The sequence below is a fragment of the Oncorhynchus clarkii genome, chromosome 14, assembly GCF_045791955.1.
Source record: "Oncorhynchus clarkii lewisi isolate Uvic-CL-2024 chromosome 14, UVic_Ocla_1.0, whole genome shotgun sequence".
NCBI classification, from domain to species: domain Eukaryota; kingdom Metazoa; phylum Chordata; class Actinopteri; order Salmoniformes; family Salmonidae; genus Oncorhynchus; species Oncorhynchus clarkii.
The window spans coordinates 26,216,898-26,233,578 of record NC_092160.1 but is presented as its reverse complement, the minus strand read 5'-3'; the positions used below and the strand labels follow the sequence as shown (position 1 = coordinate 26,233,578).

Below are 16,681 nucleotides of genomic sequence, written 5' to 3'. Positions count from 1 at the left end.
AGGGGAGAGGGGCAGTAGAGTCTGAAGGAGTGAAGGAGATGGAGGCAGGGGATGAGGGGAGAGGGGCAGTAGAGTCTGAAGGAGTGAAGGAGATGGAGGCAGGGGATGAGGGGAGAGGGGCAGTAGAGTCTGAAGGAGTGAAGGAGATGGAGGCATGGGATGAGGGGAGAGGGGGAGTAGAGTTGGACGGAGGGAGGGAGACGGAAGCTGGGGATGAGGGGAGAGGGGAAGTAGAGTTGGACGGAGGGAGGAAGATGGAGGCAGGGGATGAGGGGAGAGAGGCAGTAGAGTCTGAAGGAGTGAAGGAGATGGAGGCAGGGGATGAGGGGAGAGGGGCAGTAGAGTCTGAAGGAGTGAAGGAGATGGAGGCAGGGGATGAGGGGAGAGGGGCAGTAGAGTCTGAAGGAGTGAAGGAGATGGAGGCAGGGGATGAGGGGAGAGGGGCAGTAGAGTCTGAAGGAGTGAAGGAGATGGAGGCAGGGGATGAGACTCTACTAGACACTACTCCACTGGCTCCACTCCAGATCACCTGCCTAGAGAAGCAGGTAGGTTTCTGTACTCTAACTCTTACTGTGAACATAGTTATCAATGTAAGTTACCGTAAATACTTGAATAATTTCCCCCCATAGCTTAAGCATGTGGTTGTAAACATCCACAACAGAATGCTACTACTACAGAATGCTATATACAAGCCAGCTATTTTAAATAAATCTGTATTTTATTATTTTGAACATCTCCTGAATGTTATTCTCTCTCTCCTCCTGTCCAGGTGGTGATGCTGCAGGCTGAACTGCAGTCTCTCTCTGAGGAGAACCAGAGGCAGGCTGAGGAGCTGACAGTGTGGAGGCTGGCGGCCCAGCCCCTCTGTCTAGACCCAGAGGACCTCACCTCTGCTACCCTCAGCCCTGGCCACAACACTGCTACCCTCAGCCCTGGCCACAACACTGCTACCCTCAGCCCTGGCCACAACACTGCTACCCTCAGCCCTGGCCACAACACTGCTACCCTCAGCCCTGGCCACAACACTGCTACCCTCAGCCCTGGCCACAACACTGCTACCCTCAGCCCTGGCCACAACACTGCTACCCTCAGCCCTGGCCACAATACTGCTACCCTCAGCCCTGGACACAACACTGCTATCCTCAGCCCTGGCCACAATACTGCTACCCTCAGCCCTGGCCACAATACTGCTACCCTCAGCCCTGGACACAACACTGCTACCCTCAGCCCTGGCCACAACACTGCTACCCTCAGCCCTGGCCACAATACTGCTACCCTCAGCCCTGGACACAACACTGCTACCCTCAGCCATGGCCACAACACTGCTACCCTCAGCCCTGGCCACAATACTGCTACCCTCAGCCCTGGCCACAACACTGCTACCCTCAGCCCTGGCCACAACACTGCTACCCTCAGCCATGGCCACAACACTGCTACCCTCAGCCCTGGCCACAACACTGCTACCCTCAGCCCTGGACACAACACTGCTACCCTCAGCCCTGGACACAACACTGCTACCCTCAGCCCTGGCCACAACACTGCTACCCTCAGCCATGGCCACAACACTGCTACCCTCAGCCCTGGCCAACGCAGCAGTGTGATGGTGATCAGAGAGGATGAGCTGCTTCTCTCCTGTACCTCCAGTAGACTGTATGGGAGGACCCTGGCCTCAAGGTAACACACAGGGGCTACGCACAAATTCTTGATTGACAATTGCAATGACCGGTTTTTGTTATTATGAATTGGTTGTAACAGTTTATGTGATGAGCAGTTTTCATGTTCTGTCTATGGCGATTTCAAAGTTTGAATTTAAATTTGATTTATCTTTTTTTATTGGTCTAGACTGCATCACTGCAATTCTCCTGAAGCAAAGAGTCTCCAAAACCCATCCAGAAAGAACAAATCTACACATCCCCAAGAGACGGAAAAACAGACCAATGAACATGGGGAAGATGGTGAAGAAGCAGACATCACCAAAGATGTTTACCAAATCTCAGAGCTCCAGACCAAGGCAACAGAGCACACTAACCAAGATGATCCAGAAAACAAGACCAATCCAAACACTCCCAGAGCAACAGATGAGACACAGGCCAAAGAAATAGTCTCAAGGCACAATCTAGACGTCAAAGAACTAGATAACAAAGAGTTCCCCACTCTGTCTCTTGCTGAGGCTCAATCCACTGAAGCACAGTCCTCTGAAATCAACCATTCCAGTCACCATCAAGAGGTACCAATCTCCACTGGTGTTGAGAATAAAAGTCACTCCTCGGTCCGTAGAAAAGTCACCACTACATCAGAGTGGCGAACTGAGAGAACGATGGTGGAGACCAAGGTTCTGAGTTCAAAGGTCATACCAGCAGGATGGACAGGTCAAGAGAGATTGAGCTCTGTAGAGGTGAGTAGTACCAGCTCTCAGACAGAGGAGGGGAGAGAAACAGGCGCCCTACCAGAAACACACCACGTATACACACAGACGGAGAAGGAGGAAGAGGAGGAGAATGATGAAGAACCCACAGAATCACCCCCTGTGTCACCAGTCCAGATGTCTGAGGCCGAGGGGGACAGGATGTTGTTTTCTGGGTCCTTCCCGATCCCTGCCGACCCAGCCCGTCTTGCGGAGCGGATCCGTCGTAACCGGACTCAGATGTCTGCAGCGTACGATGATACGGAATACGAACCCTACGGCCTGCCTGAGGTGGTCATGAAAGGTGAGGAGAGGGGACACGGGTGCTGTTTTGTTAATGCTGTGTATTTGAATATCACAGCGAAGGGGGGTTGTTACTATTGGCCAGAGGGGAAGCCTATATACTATTAAAATCAGCTCACCATTCTTTACCACTGTGGGTTATCAAAAGATCTGTGTTTATATTTTCAGCCTGTCAAATCATCAACCACTCTAACCAAACCAACTCTCCATCAGACCTTAGAGACACCGAACCAGACAACAGATATGAGCTTAACCTGTGGGATGGTATCAAACTATGTCTAATTGAAATGCATTCCAGGTGACTACCTCATGAAGCTGGTTGAGAGAATGCAAAGGGTGTGCAAAGCTGTCATCAAGGCAAAGGATGGCTAGTTTGAAGAATCTCAAATCTCCCATTTTTGGTTACTACATGATTCCATTTGTGTTATTTAATTGTTTAGATGTCTTCACTATTATTCTACAATGTAGAAAATAGTAAAAATAAAGAAAAACCTTTGATTGAGTAGGTGTTAACTTTTGACTGGTTCTGTATGTCTTCCTCCTAGCACCCCTAGTAAACATACCACCTCCCACTAGCATTATATAAACAGTACTAAATGTTCACATTGCTCCTTCTCCCATCTTCTCCAGGTTTTGCTGACATTCCCAGTGGTCTAGGCTGTCCGTACATTGTGAGGAGGGGGCTCCTGGGTACTGCTGCTATGCCCCGCCCCCAGAGAGATCCCGGCCAGAGGGAGGGGGGGCAGGAGGACCCTGATTAACCCCCAACAGGTGAAGCGTTTAGCCCCTTAGAACCTAATATCTGCACCGGTCACACAAATAACAGCTGCATCATCACACAGTTTACGTTCAGCACGTATTTCACAATTATCACAAGGTTTGTGTAGTCGTAATGTAAACCACTATGTGATCGTGATAGATTATACAAAGTCTGTAGTTGCATAATGTTGTCTTTAGAAAGGACGTTTCATGTGGAGATGACATTAACTAGTTCCACATATGACTGACTTAATCGTCTGGTCCTCCTTGGGAGAGTAGGGCGTCCCCCATGGCAATCCACCTCCCACTCTCCTGTGTGGGTTCACAAGTTCCACATATGGTTGAGTGTATTTGTTTATGCCGTGTGTCAGAGTGTTTGTACAGATCCACTGGAAGACCGTCAGAGGAGGAGTTAATTTCACTGGACCTGCTGTGTACTGACCCCCACCTCCTGCCCTGATGTACTGACCTGAATAAAACCTGTTTCATCTCTTGTGTACTGAAACACCTGAAGAGGGACAACTGTCCCCTGCTGACGTTTAAGACAAGACCTTTCATTGAGTTATACAGAGGCTCATTGGTTTCTATGCACCTACTACAGTACTGTTCTTTACAAATCTACTGGTTCAGATTTCCTTGTTGTGGTTCAAATGAGAAATGGTGCCTTGTTTTTATTTTATTTTTATAAGCTATTTTAGGCCATGGTCCATTGCCTGTTGTGAAAACTTGAATTTTCATTTGAATAGTCTTATTTATAGACTGTTGAATGTTTTAGTGTGTGTGTTCATTTTGGTTTTTATAAGCAGTGGGTGTACATTTGAGGGAGCGTGTGTCGGTTTGTACAAAACTGTACACGGATGAGTACTTACTGCATGTGTAGGATGATGTCTGGTCGTTATGTTTTCTCAATATTAGCCTGTGCCTGTGTATGACTCAACCTAACCTGAGCGTGTTTCCTCTCCTTGTATGGTGATCCACTGGGATCCAAACCTTCTCTTCCCCTCCCTCATCCCCTCTTTCTGTTCTTTCCCTATTCATTTCTCTCTTTCTTTACACTCAAACCTTTTTAAAAATGGCACCCTCTGTGCTCTTGAATTTACACAAGTGATAAACACATGAGTGAGGTAGTTTTTTATTTTATTTTTAGATACACTATTTAAATTGTGCAGGTTTTAGTCTGCTTTTTTGGACTTTTTTAGTTTTTCCTAGATTTAATATATTACATTTTTGGGGGGATAGATTTTTCGTGCACGTTAGTGATTGTGCCTTAGTTTTCTAGATGTTCAGTTGCATCAATAAACTGCCCTGGTTTGAAACAATATTCACTTAAAAGATTGTATATCAAATGAATTTATAGCATCTTAAATGTAATCTTGGTACTGCCACCCTCATTGGTGTGCTTTGAGGAAGTGTGTGCACTTGTATACAAAACATGAAGAACTCTTTCCATGACAGACTGACCAGGTGACTACAGGTGAAAGCTATGATCCATTATTGATGTCTCTTGTTATATCCACTTCAATCAGCGTAGATGAAGGGGAGCAGACAGGTTGAAGAAGGATTTCTGGTAGAGCATGGCACTTGCAACGCCAGGTTTGTGGGTTCGATTCCCACGTGGGACCAGTACAAACGAAATATGAAAATGTACGCACTCACCACTACATGTCGCTCTGGATAAAAGCATCTGCTAAATAACTCAAATGTAAACGTGTGTGTGTGTGCCATTCAGAGGGTGAATGGGCAAGATAACATATTTAAGTGCCTTTGAACTGGGTATGGTAATAGGTGCCAGACTCGGTTTGTGTCAAGAACTACAACACTGCTGGGTTTTTGACACTCAACAGTTTTTCCGTGTGTATCAAGAATGGTCCACCACCCAAAGGACATCCAGACAACTTGACACAACTGTGGGAAGCACCTGACCCAATGAAGTGCGGCTGTTCTGAGGTCAAAGGGGAGTGCAACTAAATATTAGGAAGGGTTCTTAATGTTTTGTACACTGTGTTTTGTTAACGAAACCTTCCTCCATTCCAAATCCGCTCCGACCTTCTTTCAGAGCTGAGGTTTATTACAGCGTTACTGCATGGTACTAAGATGAATGTGAGTTGTTATTGGTTTTGCTGTGGTCTAAAAAAACTCTCAAAACACGTATTTGTTTTTAACACACAACTAAATAAGTTAACAGCCATTGGATCTGATAGAAATGACAGGTTAATACATTGTGGAGTGATTTTAACTTGATATACGTAGTTAGCTACACTTGCTTTCTGTCACTACCGACATGATGCATGTAGCCACTAGCAACAACCATGTCTTCTCTAGATTCTAGAAGCCTGGCGTGTGTTCTAGAACACGTATGGGCTGTTACAGTACCATTCACTAGCCTTCTGAACACACCCCTAGCTGAGTTATCTGTGGGATCTCTGGGTGGTGGGACAAGTCCAAGGAGTCCAGCAGAACACACTGGATTCTTTCCCCTGTATGTGACACTTTTATGTGAATGTATCGCTGTTGATGCTTTGTGTCGCTGTTGAAGAAGATAGATTAAAAAGGTTGATCTAAATTGATCTTGTCAATTTCTCTTTCCACCTCCTACGGTCTGTGTGTCAGTTGTTTGTTTCTGTCTCGTCTATGCTAGCTCTATTTGGTAGCTGTATTTCTTTCCATCTCTCTTTATTCTCTCTAAGTTAGAGCCACATTCCAAATAACGCCCTCTAGTTTAGAGGTCACTAATGAGGTACCCAGTAAGGCAACTGGCAAGACATCAGTCCGGTGTACAACTGAAATCATTTTTTCCATTCACGATTGACTTGAAAGTAGCCTGCTGACAGATCTGTTTGTGCTCTTGCCAACTCTTGCTCATTGTCAAGCAAGACATGTTTGGCTTGATAGTGAGTGGCATGATGGCATATACAGACTGGTACCCAGATGGATACCCATCTTAAGGATATCCTGTTTCTGCTACACCACAATCTAACTTTCCAGTCACCTCGAGAGACTTGAGTTTGATGACTGGATAAATATGAGTGGATTACACTGTGATAACTTAACGTTGCTCAAGACACCTCTGTGTTCTCATCCAAACTCACTGTAGTTAGGAATGTATGGGTTTAAAAAGCTAAGCCCCTCTAAATAGACATCAGGAAACAGACAGGGGTTCTGCTCTTACCCCATAGCTTTGTCATGCTTACAGTAATGACTAGGATTTCCCTAACTCGGTCCTCGGGATCCCACTGGGTGCACTTTGTGTTTTTTTTTTTGCCATAGCACTACACAGCTGATTCAAATGACCAACTCATCGTCAAGCTTTGATAATTTGTATATGCTGTGTAGTGTTAGGGCAAAAAAACAAAATGTGTGTGTATATAGATATATCTAATGGTGCATATGAATAGAAAAGGTGTGTACAGCAGTAGTTACAGGGCCTTGCGAAAGTATTCGGCCCCCTTGAACTTTGCGACCTTTTGCCACATTTCAGGCTTCAAACATAAAGATATAAAACTGTATTTTTTTGTGAAGAATCAACAACAAGTGGGACACAATCATGAAGTGGAACGACATTTATTGGATATTTCAAACTTTTTTAACAAATCAAAAACTGAAAAATTGGGCGTGCAAAATTATTCAGCCCCTTTACTTTCAGTGCAGCAAACTCTCTCCAGTTCAGTGAGGATCTCTGAATGATCCAATGTTGACCTAAATGACTCATGATGATAAATACAATCCACCTGTGTGTAATCAAGTCTCCGTATAAATGCACCTGCACTGTGATAGTCTCAGAGGTCCGTTAAAAGCGCAGAGAGCATCATGAAGAACAAGGAACACACCAGGCAGGTCCGAGATACTGTTGTGAAGAAGTTTAAAGCCGGATTTGGATACAAAAAGATTTCCCAAGCTTTAAACATCCCAAGGAGCACTGTGCAAGCGATAATATTGAAATGGAAGGAGTATCAGACCACTGCAAATCTACCAAGACCTGGCCGTCCCTCTAAACTTTCAGCTCATACAAGGAGAAGACTGATCAGAGATGCAGCCAAGAGGCCCATGATCACTCTGGATGAACTGCAGAGATCTACAGCTGAGGTGGGAGACTGTCCATAGGACAACAATCAGTCAGTCGTATATTGCACAAATCTGGCCTTTATGGAAGAGTGGCAAGAAGAAAGCCATTTCTTAAAGATATCCATAAAGTGTCGGTTAAAGTTTGCCACAAGCCACCTGGGAGACACACCAAACATGTGGAAGAAGGTGCTCTGGTCAGATGAAACCAAAATTGAACTTTTTGGCAACAATGCAAAACGTTATGTTTGGTGTAAAAGCAACACAGCTCATCACCCTGAACACACCATCCCCACTGTCAAACAAGGTGGTGGCAGCATCATGGTTTGGGCCTGCTTTTCTTCAGCAGGGACAGGGAAGATGGTTAAAATTGATGGGAAGATGGATGGAGCCAAATACAGGACCATTCTGGAAGAAAACCTGATGGAGTCTGCAAAAGACCTGAGACTAGGATGGAGATTTGTCTTCCAACAAGACAATGATCCAAAACATAAAGCAAAATCTACAATGGAATGGTTCAAAAATAAACATATCCAGGTGTTAGAATGGCCAAGTCAAAGTCCAGACCTGAATCCAATCGAGAATCTGTGGAAAGAACTGAAAACTGCTGTTCACAAATGCTCTCCATCCAACCTCACTGAGCTCGAGCTGTTTTGCAAGGAGGAATGGGAAAAAATGTCAGTCTCTCGATGTGCAAAACTGATAGAGACATACCCCAAGCGACTTACAGCTGTAATCGCAGCAAAAGGTGGCGCTACAAAGTATTAACTTAAGGGGGCTGAATAATTTTGCACGCCCCATTTTTCAGTTTTTGATTTGTTAAAAAAGATTGAAATATCCAATAAATGTCGTTCCACTTCATGATTGTGTCCCACTTGTTGTTGATTCTTCACAAAAAAATACAGTTTTATATCTTTATGTTTGAAGCCTGAAATGTGGCAAAAGGTCGCAAAGTTCAAGGGGGCCGAATACTTTCGCAAGGCACTGTATATAGGATGAGCTTTGACTAGAATACAGTATGTAAACAAAGTGACCCGTGTTAAATGACTATGTACAGTACATAGGTCAGCAGTCTAAGGTTCAGAGCAGGGTACTGAATTACCAGGCTAGTGGTAATTGTTTAACAGTCCGATGGCCTGGAGATGGAAGCTGTTTATCAGTCTCGGTCCCAGCTTTGATGCACCTGTACTGTCTCCACCTTCTAGCGGGGTGAACAGGCTGTGGCTTGGGTGGCTGAGGTCTTTGATATTTTTGGCCTTCCTGTGACACCGGGTGCTTTAGATGTTCTGAAGGGCAGGCAGTGTGCCCCCGGTGATGCGTTGGGCTGACCGCACCACCCTCTGGAGAGCCCTGAGTTTGCCGTACCATGCAGTGATACAACCCGACAGAATGCTTTCGAGGGTGTATCTGTAGAAGTACGGGAGGGTCTTAGGGGCCAAGCCAAATTTCTTCAGCCTCCTGAGGTTGAAGAGGTGCTGTCAGTGTGAAGGGACCTTTTCAGGTCCTGTGATGTTACACACTGAGGAACTTGAAGAGTTTGACCCTCTCCACTACGGCCCCGTCACCACCTCCCTGTAGGCTCTCATCGCTGTTGGTAATCAGGCCTACCAATGTTGATTGAGTTGGAGACGTGTGTAGCCATGCTGTTATGGGTGAACAGGGAGTACAGGACGGCGCTGAGCACGCACACCTGTTCCCCCGTGCAAGTTTCTTCACTGACATTTTCAACCTCTCCCTGTCCTAGTCTGTGCCCAATAACACCAAGGTAACCTGCCTAAATGACTACCCACATGCAACACTCACGTCAGTAGCCATGAAATGCTTTGAAAGGCTGGTCATGGCTCACATCAACACCATTATCCCAGAAACCCTAGACCCACTTCAATTTGCATACCGCCCCAACAGAACCACAGATGACGCAATCTCTATTACACTCCACACTGCCCTTTCCCACCTGGACAAAAGGAACACCTATGTGAGAATGCTATTCATTGACTACTGTTCAGAGTTCAGCACCATAGTGCCCTCAAATCTCATCACTAAGCTAAGGACCCTGGGACTAAACACCTCCCTCTGCAACTGGATCTTGGACTTCCTGACGGGCCGCCCCCAGGTGGTAAGGATAGGTAACAACACATCCTCCACGCTGATCCTCAATACTGGGTCCCCTCAGGGATGCGTGCTCAGTCCCCTCCTGTACCCCCTGTTCCCTCATGACTGCACGCCCAGACACGACTCCAACACCATCATTAAGTTTGTCGATGACACAACAGTGGTGTAGGCCTGATCAACGACGAGAGAGCCCATAGGGAAGAGGTCAAAGACCTGGCCGTGTGGTGCCAGGACAACAACCTCTCCCTCAACGTGATCAAGACAGGAGAGGATTGTGGACTACAGGAAAAGGAGGGCTGAGCACACCCCCATTCTCATCGACAGGGCTGTAATGGACAGGTTGAGAGCTTCAAGCTCCTTGGTGTCCACATCACCAACAAACTATCATGGGCCAAACACACCAAGACAGTCGTGAAGAGGGCACAACAACACCTATTCCTTCTCAGAAGACTGAAAAGATTTGGCATGGGTCCTCAGGTCCTCAAAACGTTCTACAGCTGCACCATCGAGAACTGGTATGGCAACTGTTCGGCCTCCAAACTATTTGCATTGACCCCCCTCCTTTTTACGCTGCTGCTACTCGCTGTTTATTATCTATCACTTTACCCCTATCTACATCTACATATTACCTCAATTACCTTGACTAACCCGTACCCCTGCACATTGACTCAGGGCCGAGCATGCCCGCATTCTCATCGACGGGGCTGTAGTGGAGCAGGTTGAGAGCTTCAAGTTCCTTGGTGTCCACATCAACAAACTAGAATGGTCCAAGCACACCAAGACAGTCGTGAAGAGGGCACGACAAAACCTACTCCCCCTCAGGAGACTAAAAAGATTTGGCATGGGTCCTCAGATCCTCAAAAGGTTCTACAGATGCACCATCACTGCCTGGTATGGCAAATGCTCAGCCTCTGACCGCAAGGCACTACAGAGGGTAGTGTGTACGGCCGAGTACATTACTGGGGCCAAGCTTTCTGCCATCCAGGACCTCTATACCAGGCTGTGTCAGAGGAAGGCCCTAAAAATTGTCAAAGACTCGAGCCACCCTAGTCATAGACTGTTCTCTCTGCTACCGCACGGCAAGAGGTACCGGAGCGCCAAGTCTAGGTCCAAGAGGCTTCTAAACAGTTCTACCTCCAAGCCTTAAGACTCCTGAACATCTAATCAAATGGCTACCCAGACTATTTGCATTGCCCCCACCCCCTATTTTACACCGCTGCTACTCTGTTATCTATGCATTATCTCTTTAATAACTCTACCTACATGTACATATTACCTCTATTACCTTGACTAACCGGTGACCCCGCACATTGACTTTGTACCAGTACCCCCTGTATATAGTCTCGCTACTGTTATTTTACTGCTGCTCTTTAATGACTTGTTCCTTTTATTTCTTATTTGTATTTTTTAAACTGCATTGTTGGTTAGGGGCTTGTAAGTAAGCATTTCACTGTAAGGTCTACCTGTTGTTTTCGGTGCATGTGACTAATACAATTTGATTTGTGTTGAGGATCAGCATGTCGGAAATGTTGTCTTCCAAGATACTGGATATAATGATGAGATGCTTGTCTCCACCCTAACAATGCATTTCGTTGTCCACAGAGTGGAACGGCGGGCTGTCAACCTCCCACCTATGTATCTCTTTCGATTGGTGGATACATCTTGTTATCTGAACACATTTCAATATTCGATGAGGGGTGTTGATGTCAACCACCTGTATTCAATGGAGAGTGAGATGCTATGCTGACTCATGAATATGCATAGACCGGCTCAAATATCAACAGGGACAACTCCGATTTAGTGTTTTTTTTTCTTTCAGGAAGTCAGCATCACACTTTTATATCGGTACACACGTAGCCGATATAAGCATTACGAAACTTCTATTAGATCAAATAAGCCGCATGTATCAAAATAGCTATAGTTTTTTATCTTTACTAAATTCGACACGCATTGCCCCCCATACAAAAACTCCTCACCTGCTTAATACACTGAACAAAAATATAAACACAACATCTAAAGTGTTGGTCCCATGTTTCATCGGCTGAAATAAAAGATCCCAGAAATGTTCCATACTCACAAACAAACGTATTAATCTCAGCTTTTGTGCACAAATTTGTTTACATCTCTGTTAGTGAGCATTCTCCTTTCCAAGATAATTCATCCCCCATATCAAGAAGCTGATTAAACAGCATGATCATTACACAGGTGCACCTTATGCTTCGGACAATAAAAGGCCTCTCTAACATGTGCAGTTTTGTCACACAACACAATGCGACAAATGTCTCAGAAATGTCCACCAGAGCGGTTGCCAGATAATTGGACGTTAATTTCTTTGCCATAAGCCGCTTCCATCGTCATTTTAGAGAATTTGGCAGTACGTTAAACTGGGCCTCAACCGCAGACCACGCATATGGCGTTGTGTGGGCGAGCGGTTTGCTGATGTCAACGTTGTGAACAAGAGTACCTCATGGTGGGGTTAGGGTTTGGGCAGGCATAAGCTACGCACAACAAACACAATTGCATTTTATCGATGGCAATTTGAATGCACAGAAATTATGCAACAAGATCGAGGCCCATTTTTTAAAAATGTATCCGTGACCAACAGATGCATATCTGTTTCCTCAGTCGTGAAATCTATAGATTAGGGCCTAATGAATTTATTTCAATTGACTGATTTCCTCATATGAACTGTAACTCAGTAAAATCCTTGAAATTGTTGCGTTTGTGGGCCTCTCGAGTGCTAGCTGTGCCACGAGAGATTCTGGGTTCGAGTCCAGGCTCTGTTACAGCCAGCCGCACCGGGAGACCCATGGGGCAGCGCACAATTGGCCCAGCGTCGTGCGGGTTAAGAGAGGGTTTGGCCGGCAGGGATGTCCTTGTCCCATCGCGCGCAAACGACTCTTGTGGCGGGCCGGGTGCAGTGCACGCTGACATTGTCGCCAGGTGCACGGTGTTTCCTCCAACACATTGATTCGGCTGGCTTCAGGGTTAAGTGGGCATTGTGTCAAGAAGCAGTGCGGCTTGGTTGGGTTGTGTTTCGGAGGACACACGGCTCTCGACCTTCGTCTCACCCGAGTCCGTACGGGAGTTGCAGCGATGAGACAAGACTGGGACTACCAATTGGATACCACGAAAATGGGCTAAAAAAATTATAATCATAATTTTTTTTTTTTAAATAAATAGAAATTGTTGCGTTTATATTTTTGTTCAGTATAAATAATGATAAACTTAATAACGTGGACATATTTTGGGTGACGAAAACCCTCTCACTTCGCCTTTTCCTAAACCAGGGGTGGTGTAATTCTGCATATCTTAATCCCACAAACCCTGTATTTAGCAGGGAATAATATTTGCTCAATATCAGCTCAAGCTGAGCAAATTGAGGTGTAGAATTACTGATCTACAAATTGTATTCCCTGCTAAATAATAGGTTTTGTGCGACTTAAGATTTGCTGCACTTCACCTCCCCTGGTTTTGGCAATCCCTCTGCCAAACACATAAGCACAACCAGACATTGATTGATTGATTGGAGAAAGCATGTGTTAATTACAGAACATTTCCTAGGGTTTCCTACCTGCAGCAACACCAGTGGACAGTGCGGGAATTACTGGAAAAAAGCAGTGCCTCAACTCCTGGCCCTATGAGAGACAAACACACACACACACACTTCCTAGAATCCCTCTTCTCCTCCATCACAGTGATGTAGAGTCCTGAGCATGGGGAAACACCTTTCCCACTGCCAGGAACACACACACACTTACTTAGTGGACACACACTTCTCCTCTGTGAGCTTTTGGACATACACACTTCTACTCACAGAGCGTTTGATGGTGAGAAGAGCCTGGACACCAAGAAGCACATACCATACTGGTTCTTCAGACTTCATCGTTTCTCCTGAACTCAGGTAGGATTTAAAGTCAGTTGCTTTGTTCAGATTGGTTTATTTGCTCACCTATTAGTAATATACAGTGTTTGTTGTCTGAGAAGACATTTATGTACTTGTTTGTGGTGTGTGGATTGCAAGGCGAACTAACCGGCATCATCGTATGTATAACGTGTTTCTGTGTAGGCTTTGGTTCTGGTGGGGTCATCAGTTTTTTTTATAGACAATATTTTAGCACATCATTTTATAAATTATTTTATTTAACTAGGCAAGTCAGTTAAGAACAAATTATTATTTACAATGACGGCCTAGGAACAGTGAGTTAACTGCCTTGTTCAGGGGCAGAACGACAGATTTTTACCTTGTCAGCTCAGGGATTTGATCTAGCAAACTTTCGGTTACTGGCCTAACGCTCTAACCAATAGGCTACCTGCCGCCCTCAAATGTATCTGGGGACATTATCTGTTTTTGACATTTCATTGAATGATTTACTTACTTGCATGACTGTCTATTGTTTTTCTGCTCAAAAACAGTTTCATAGCTTTCAGTCAGTGATTTGGGTAACAAAACTGTCCTTCCAAAGAACTTTGGCCACATCAAATGCTGAGGGAAATCTCGGAAACATTCTTTATGATGTATCTTTAAGCTCTCAATATAAATGACTGATAGCATTACATTTTATTGTATGACAAATGTACCCTAAAATATGAATCATTAGACAAATAACCTGCTGTTTTACATCCATCTCATGAGCTAGGTGGAGACTGGCGCCAAAGCCTCTTCCCTCCTTGGCAGTTCTGCACTCCTTTTTGTTTTTAACTGCAAAACATTGGAAACATGACGATTTATCACAATTTATGCCACGCTGTTTGAGCTGGGATATTTCACAACACATCAAACACACATATCTTACAAAGATCTAAAAACTATGCCAGGATAGGTTTAGACAACGATAACAAATAATACATTTTCAGCCAATGCATAGACGTCCATACAAACCAATGCGTTCCATTAGATCAGAATGCTAACAGAACTCCGGGAAATATCAGAAAGTTGACGCAGTTCTTTGGAACACCATGGCCATCTTCTGGTTCTGGAGGTGAATATCATTTAAAGAAAACAAACTGTTTAAACTAGATAAAGATAAGCATCCTGAACATACTTAGATTAACAGCGAGATGTATGTTTAGCAGGTTGGCAGAAGCTAATCGTTTAAAAATGTTGGCCAGTTGATATCCGGGACAGTCTGGTGAGTGTCAGTGTGTGTTGTTATGACAGGGGCACTAACGTAGACGCTGGTCTGAACCCTCCTACTATTCCCCCTTTCAGCCCTGGGCCTGGTAGAGAGGAGAGAGAGAGGAGGAGAGAGAACTCTCATCACCAGATCTTCAGGATGGATCAAACATGGACAAGTGAGTTGTTTAGAGCGGGATGTCTTAACGGTAGTAACGTCACACTTTCCTTTTTGGGTAAATCCAGTTGAATTCAATCACTTTTTGACAGCACCACTTTTGATCTGAATGAAATCATATATACATATTTGCCTAAAGTGACTTTTGGACATGAATGCCGAATCATTCAAGAGATGGCACTTCTTTGGTACTCCTTGTGCATATGTCCTTATTGTTATTTTATTGTTACTATTTCCTTTTAAACGTTTTCCTTTGGAACTCTGCGTTGTTGGGAAATGTCTCGTAAGTAAGTGTTTCACAGTAATGTCTACACCGGTTGCATGTGACATACAATTGTATTTTTATTTCAAATTTGACCTTTTTGCATACCCCGCCATACCTATTTTATAATTTAAAAAAATGTAAAGTAATTTCCAACATTCACTCAATGCGTTCTGGGTTTTTACGAAGTGCAGGACAAGCTATTCTATCAGAACGTGTTATCGGACAGCTAGATGATACCTACTTATATTTTAGATAAAATATGAGGCATAATAACCGTCATCAGAAGATACCTACTTATATTTTACATAAAATATGAGGCATAATAACCGTCATCAGAAGATACTATTAACACATAAATATTATTTGCCACATAATTAATAGCAGAAGAATAATGCTCTCATTGAAAACTGTACACCCGATGTTGTCTTCTCACACTATTCAAACTCCACAATCGAATAAATAGCCTTTGAAGCTCTCTTAGCCAATAGATCACATATTGAAAACAAATCATCTGAACTGAACTACAAACATATTTTGGAATGTCTGTGCCTCCTTGACAAACACAAATCAATATCCAAAAACAGCATGTATATTTTTTTCCGCGAACCTGTGTAACCGGAGTGAAATGGTTCGCGGGGTGCGCGCTAATAGCGTTTTAGTCGGTGACGTCACTCGCTCTGAGACCTTGAAGTAGTTGTTCAACTTGCCCTGCAAGGGCCGCGACTTTTGTGGGGCTATAACGATGCTTCGAGGGTGTCAGTTGTTGTGTGCCGAGGGTCCCTGGTTCGAGCCCAGGGTGGGGCAAGGAGAGGGACGGAAGCAAAACTGTTACACCTGCACATCATCAACTCCTCTCATTTGTAGCAACAATGTGAAGGTTTATGGCAGGGGAAACGGTGTTGCAGTAGTCTAGTGTGAGTGGTTATGGCAGGGGAAACGGTGTTGCAGTAGTCTAGTGTGAGTGGTTATGGCAGGGGAAACGGTGTTGCAGTAGTCTAGTGTGAGTGGTTATGGCAGGGGAAACGGTGTTGCAGTAGTCTGTGCGGGAATAATGACAAGTGAACCTGGGGAGCTGTGTGTTCACATTGCCGGAACCGGACTCAGATCCCCTCTGGAGATGGTTTCAGTTCGGGTTCTCTTCGGAGGCTCTTTTGAGAAGTCTGAGTTTCTTTTGGAGTGTTCACACTGCAAAAAAAAATGAAGCGAACCGCACTGAATTCACAAAGAATGTCTGAAAGGTACCACGTGTGAAAACACCCATAGACCCTATTTTACATCATCAGACGTTTTTGTGTTGTGCCCGCCATCGGTTGAGACAAAACATGCTCTTGAATACAGGGTTGTTGTCATGTTTTGGCTGTTAATTGTACTTAAATGGCAATTAAATTGAAATGTCAACTTTCAAATGCTACCACAAAGATGGTAGAGAATGTTGACTTGAATGGGAATATCTTTTGTTTTAAATTATACTGTCAATCCTCCATA

General features: G+C 44.6%; 1 protein-coding gene across 1 annotated transcript; it reads left to right on the top strand.

The window, feature by feature from the left end:
* Positions 1 to 38: 38 nt before the first annotated feature.
* Positions 39 to 6,016, top strand: LOC139365858 (mucin-4-like). The gene is made up of 4 exons (XM_071102920.1): positions 39 to 545; positions 770 to 1,674; positions 1,843 to 2,708; positions 3,338 to 6,016. The coding sequence occupies exons 1-4, from the start codon at positions 39 to 41 to the stop codon at positions 3,466 to 3,468; spliced, it is 2,409 nt and encodes an 802-aa protein (XP_070959021.1). The 3' UTR covers positions 3,469 to 6,016.
* Positions 6,017 to 16,681: the final 10,665 nt, after the last annotated feature.

Excerpts from the sequence above, each read along its gene's own strand:
- LOC139365858 (XM_071102920.1), top strand. The coding sequence starts at position 39 with ATGGAGGCAGGGGATGAGGGGAGAGGGGCAGTAGAGTCTGAAGGAGTG. Across the intron at positions 546-769 it reads TCACCTGCCTAGAGAAGCAG|GTGGTGATGCTGCAGGCTGA; the intron begins GTAGGTTTCTGT and ends CCTCCTGTCCAG. Across the intron at positions 2,709-3,337 it reads GCCTGAGGTGGTCATGAAAG|GTTTTGCTGACATTCCCAGT; the intron begins GTGAGGAGAGGG and ends CATCTTCTCCAG.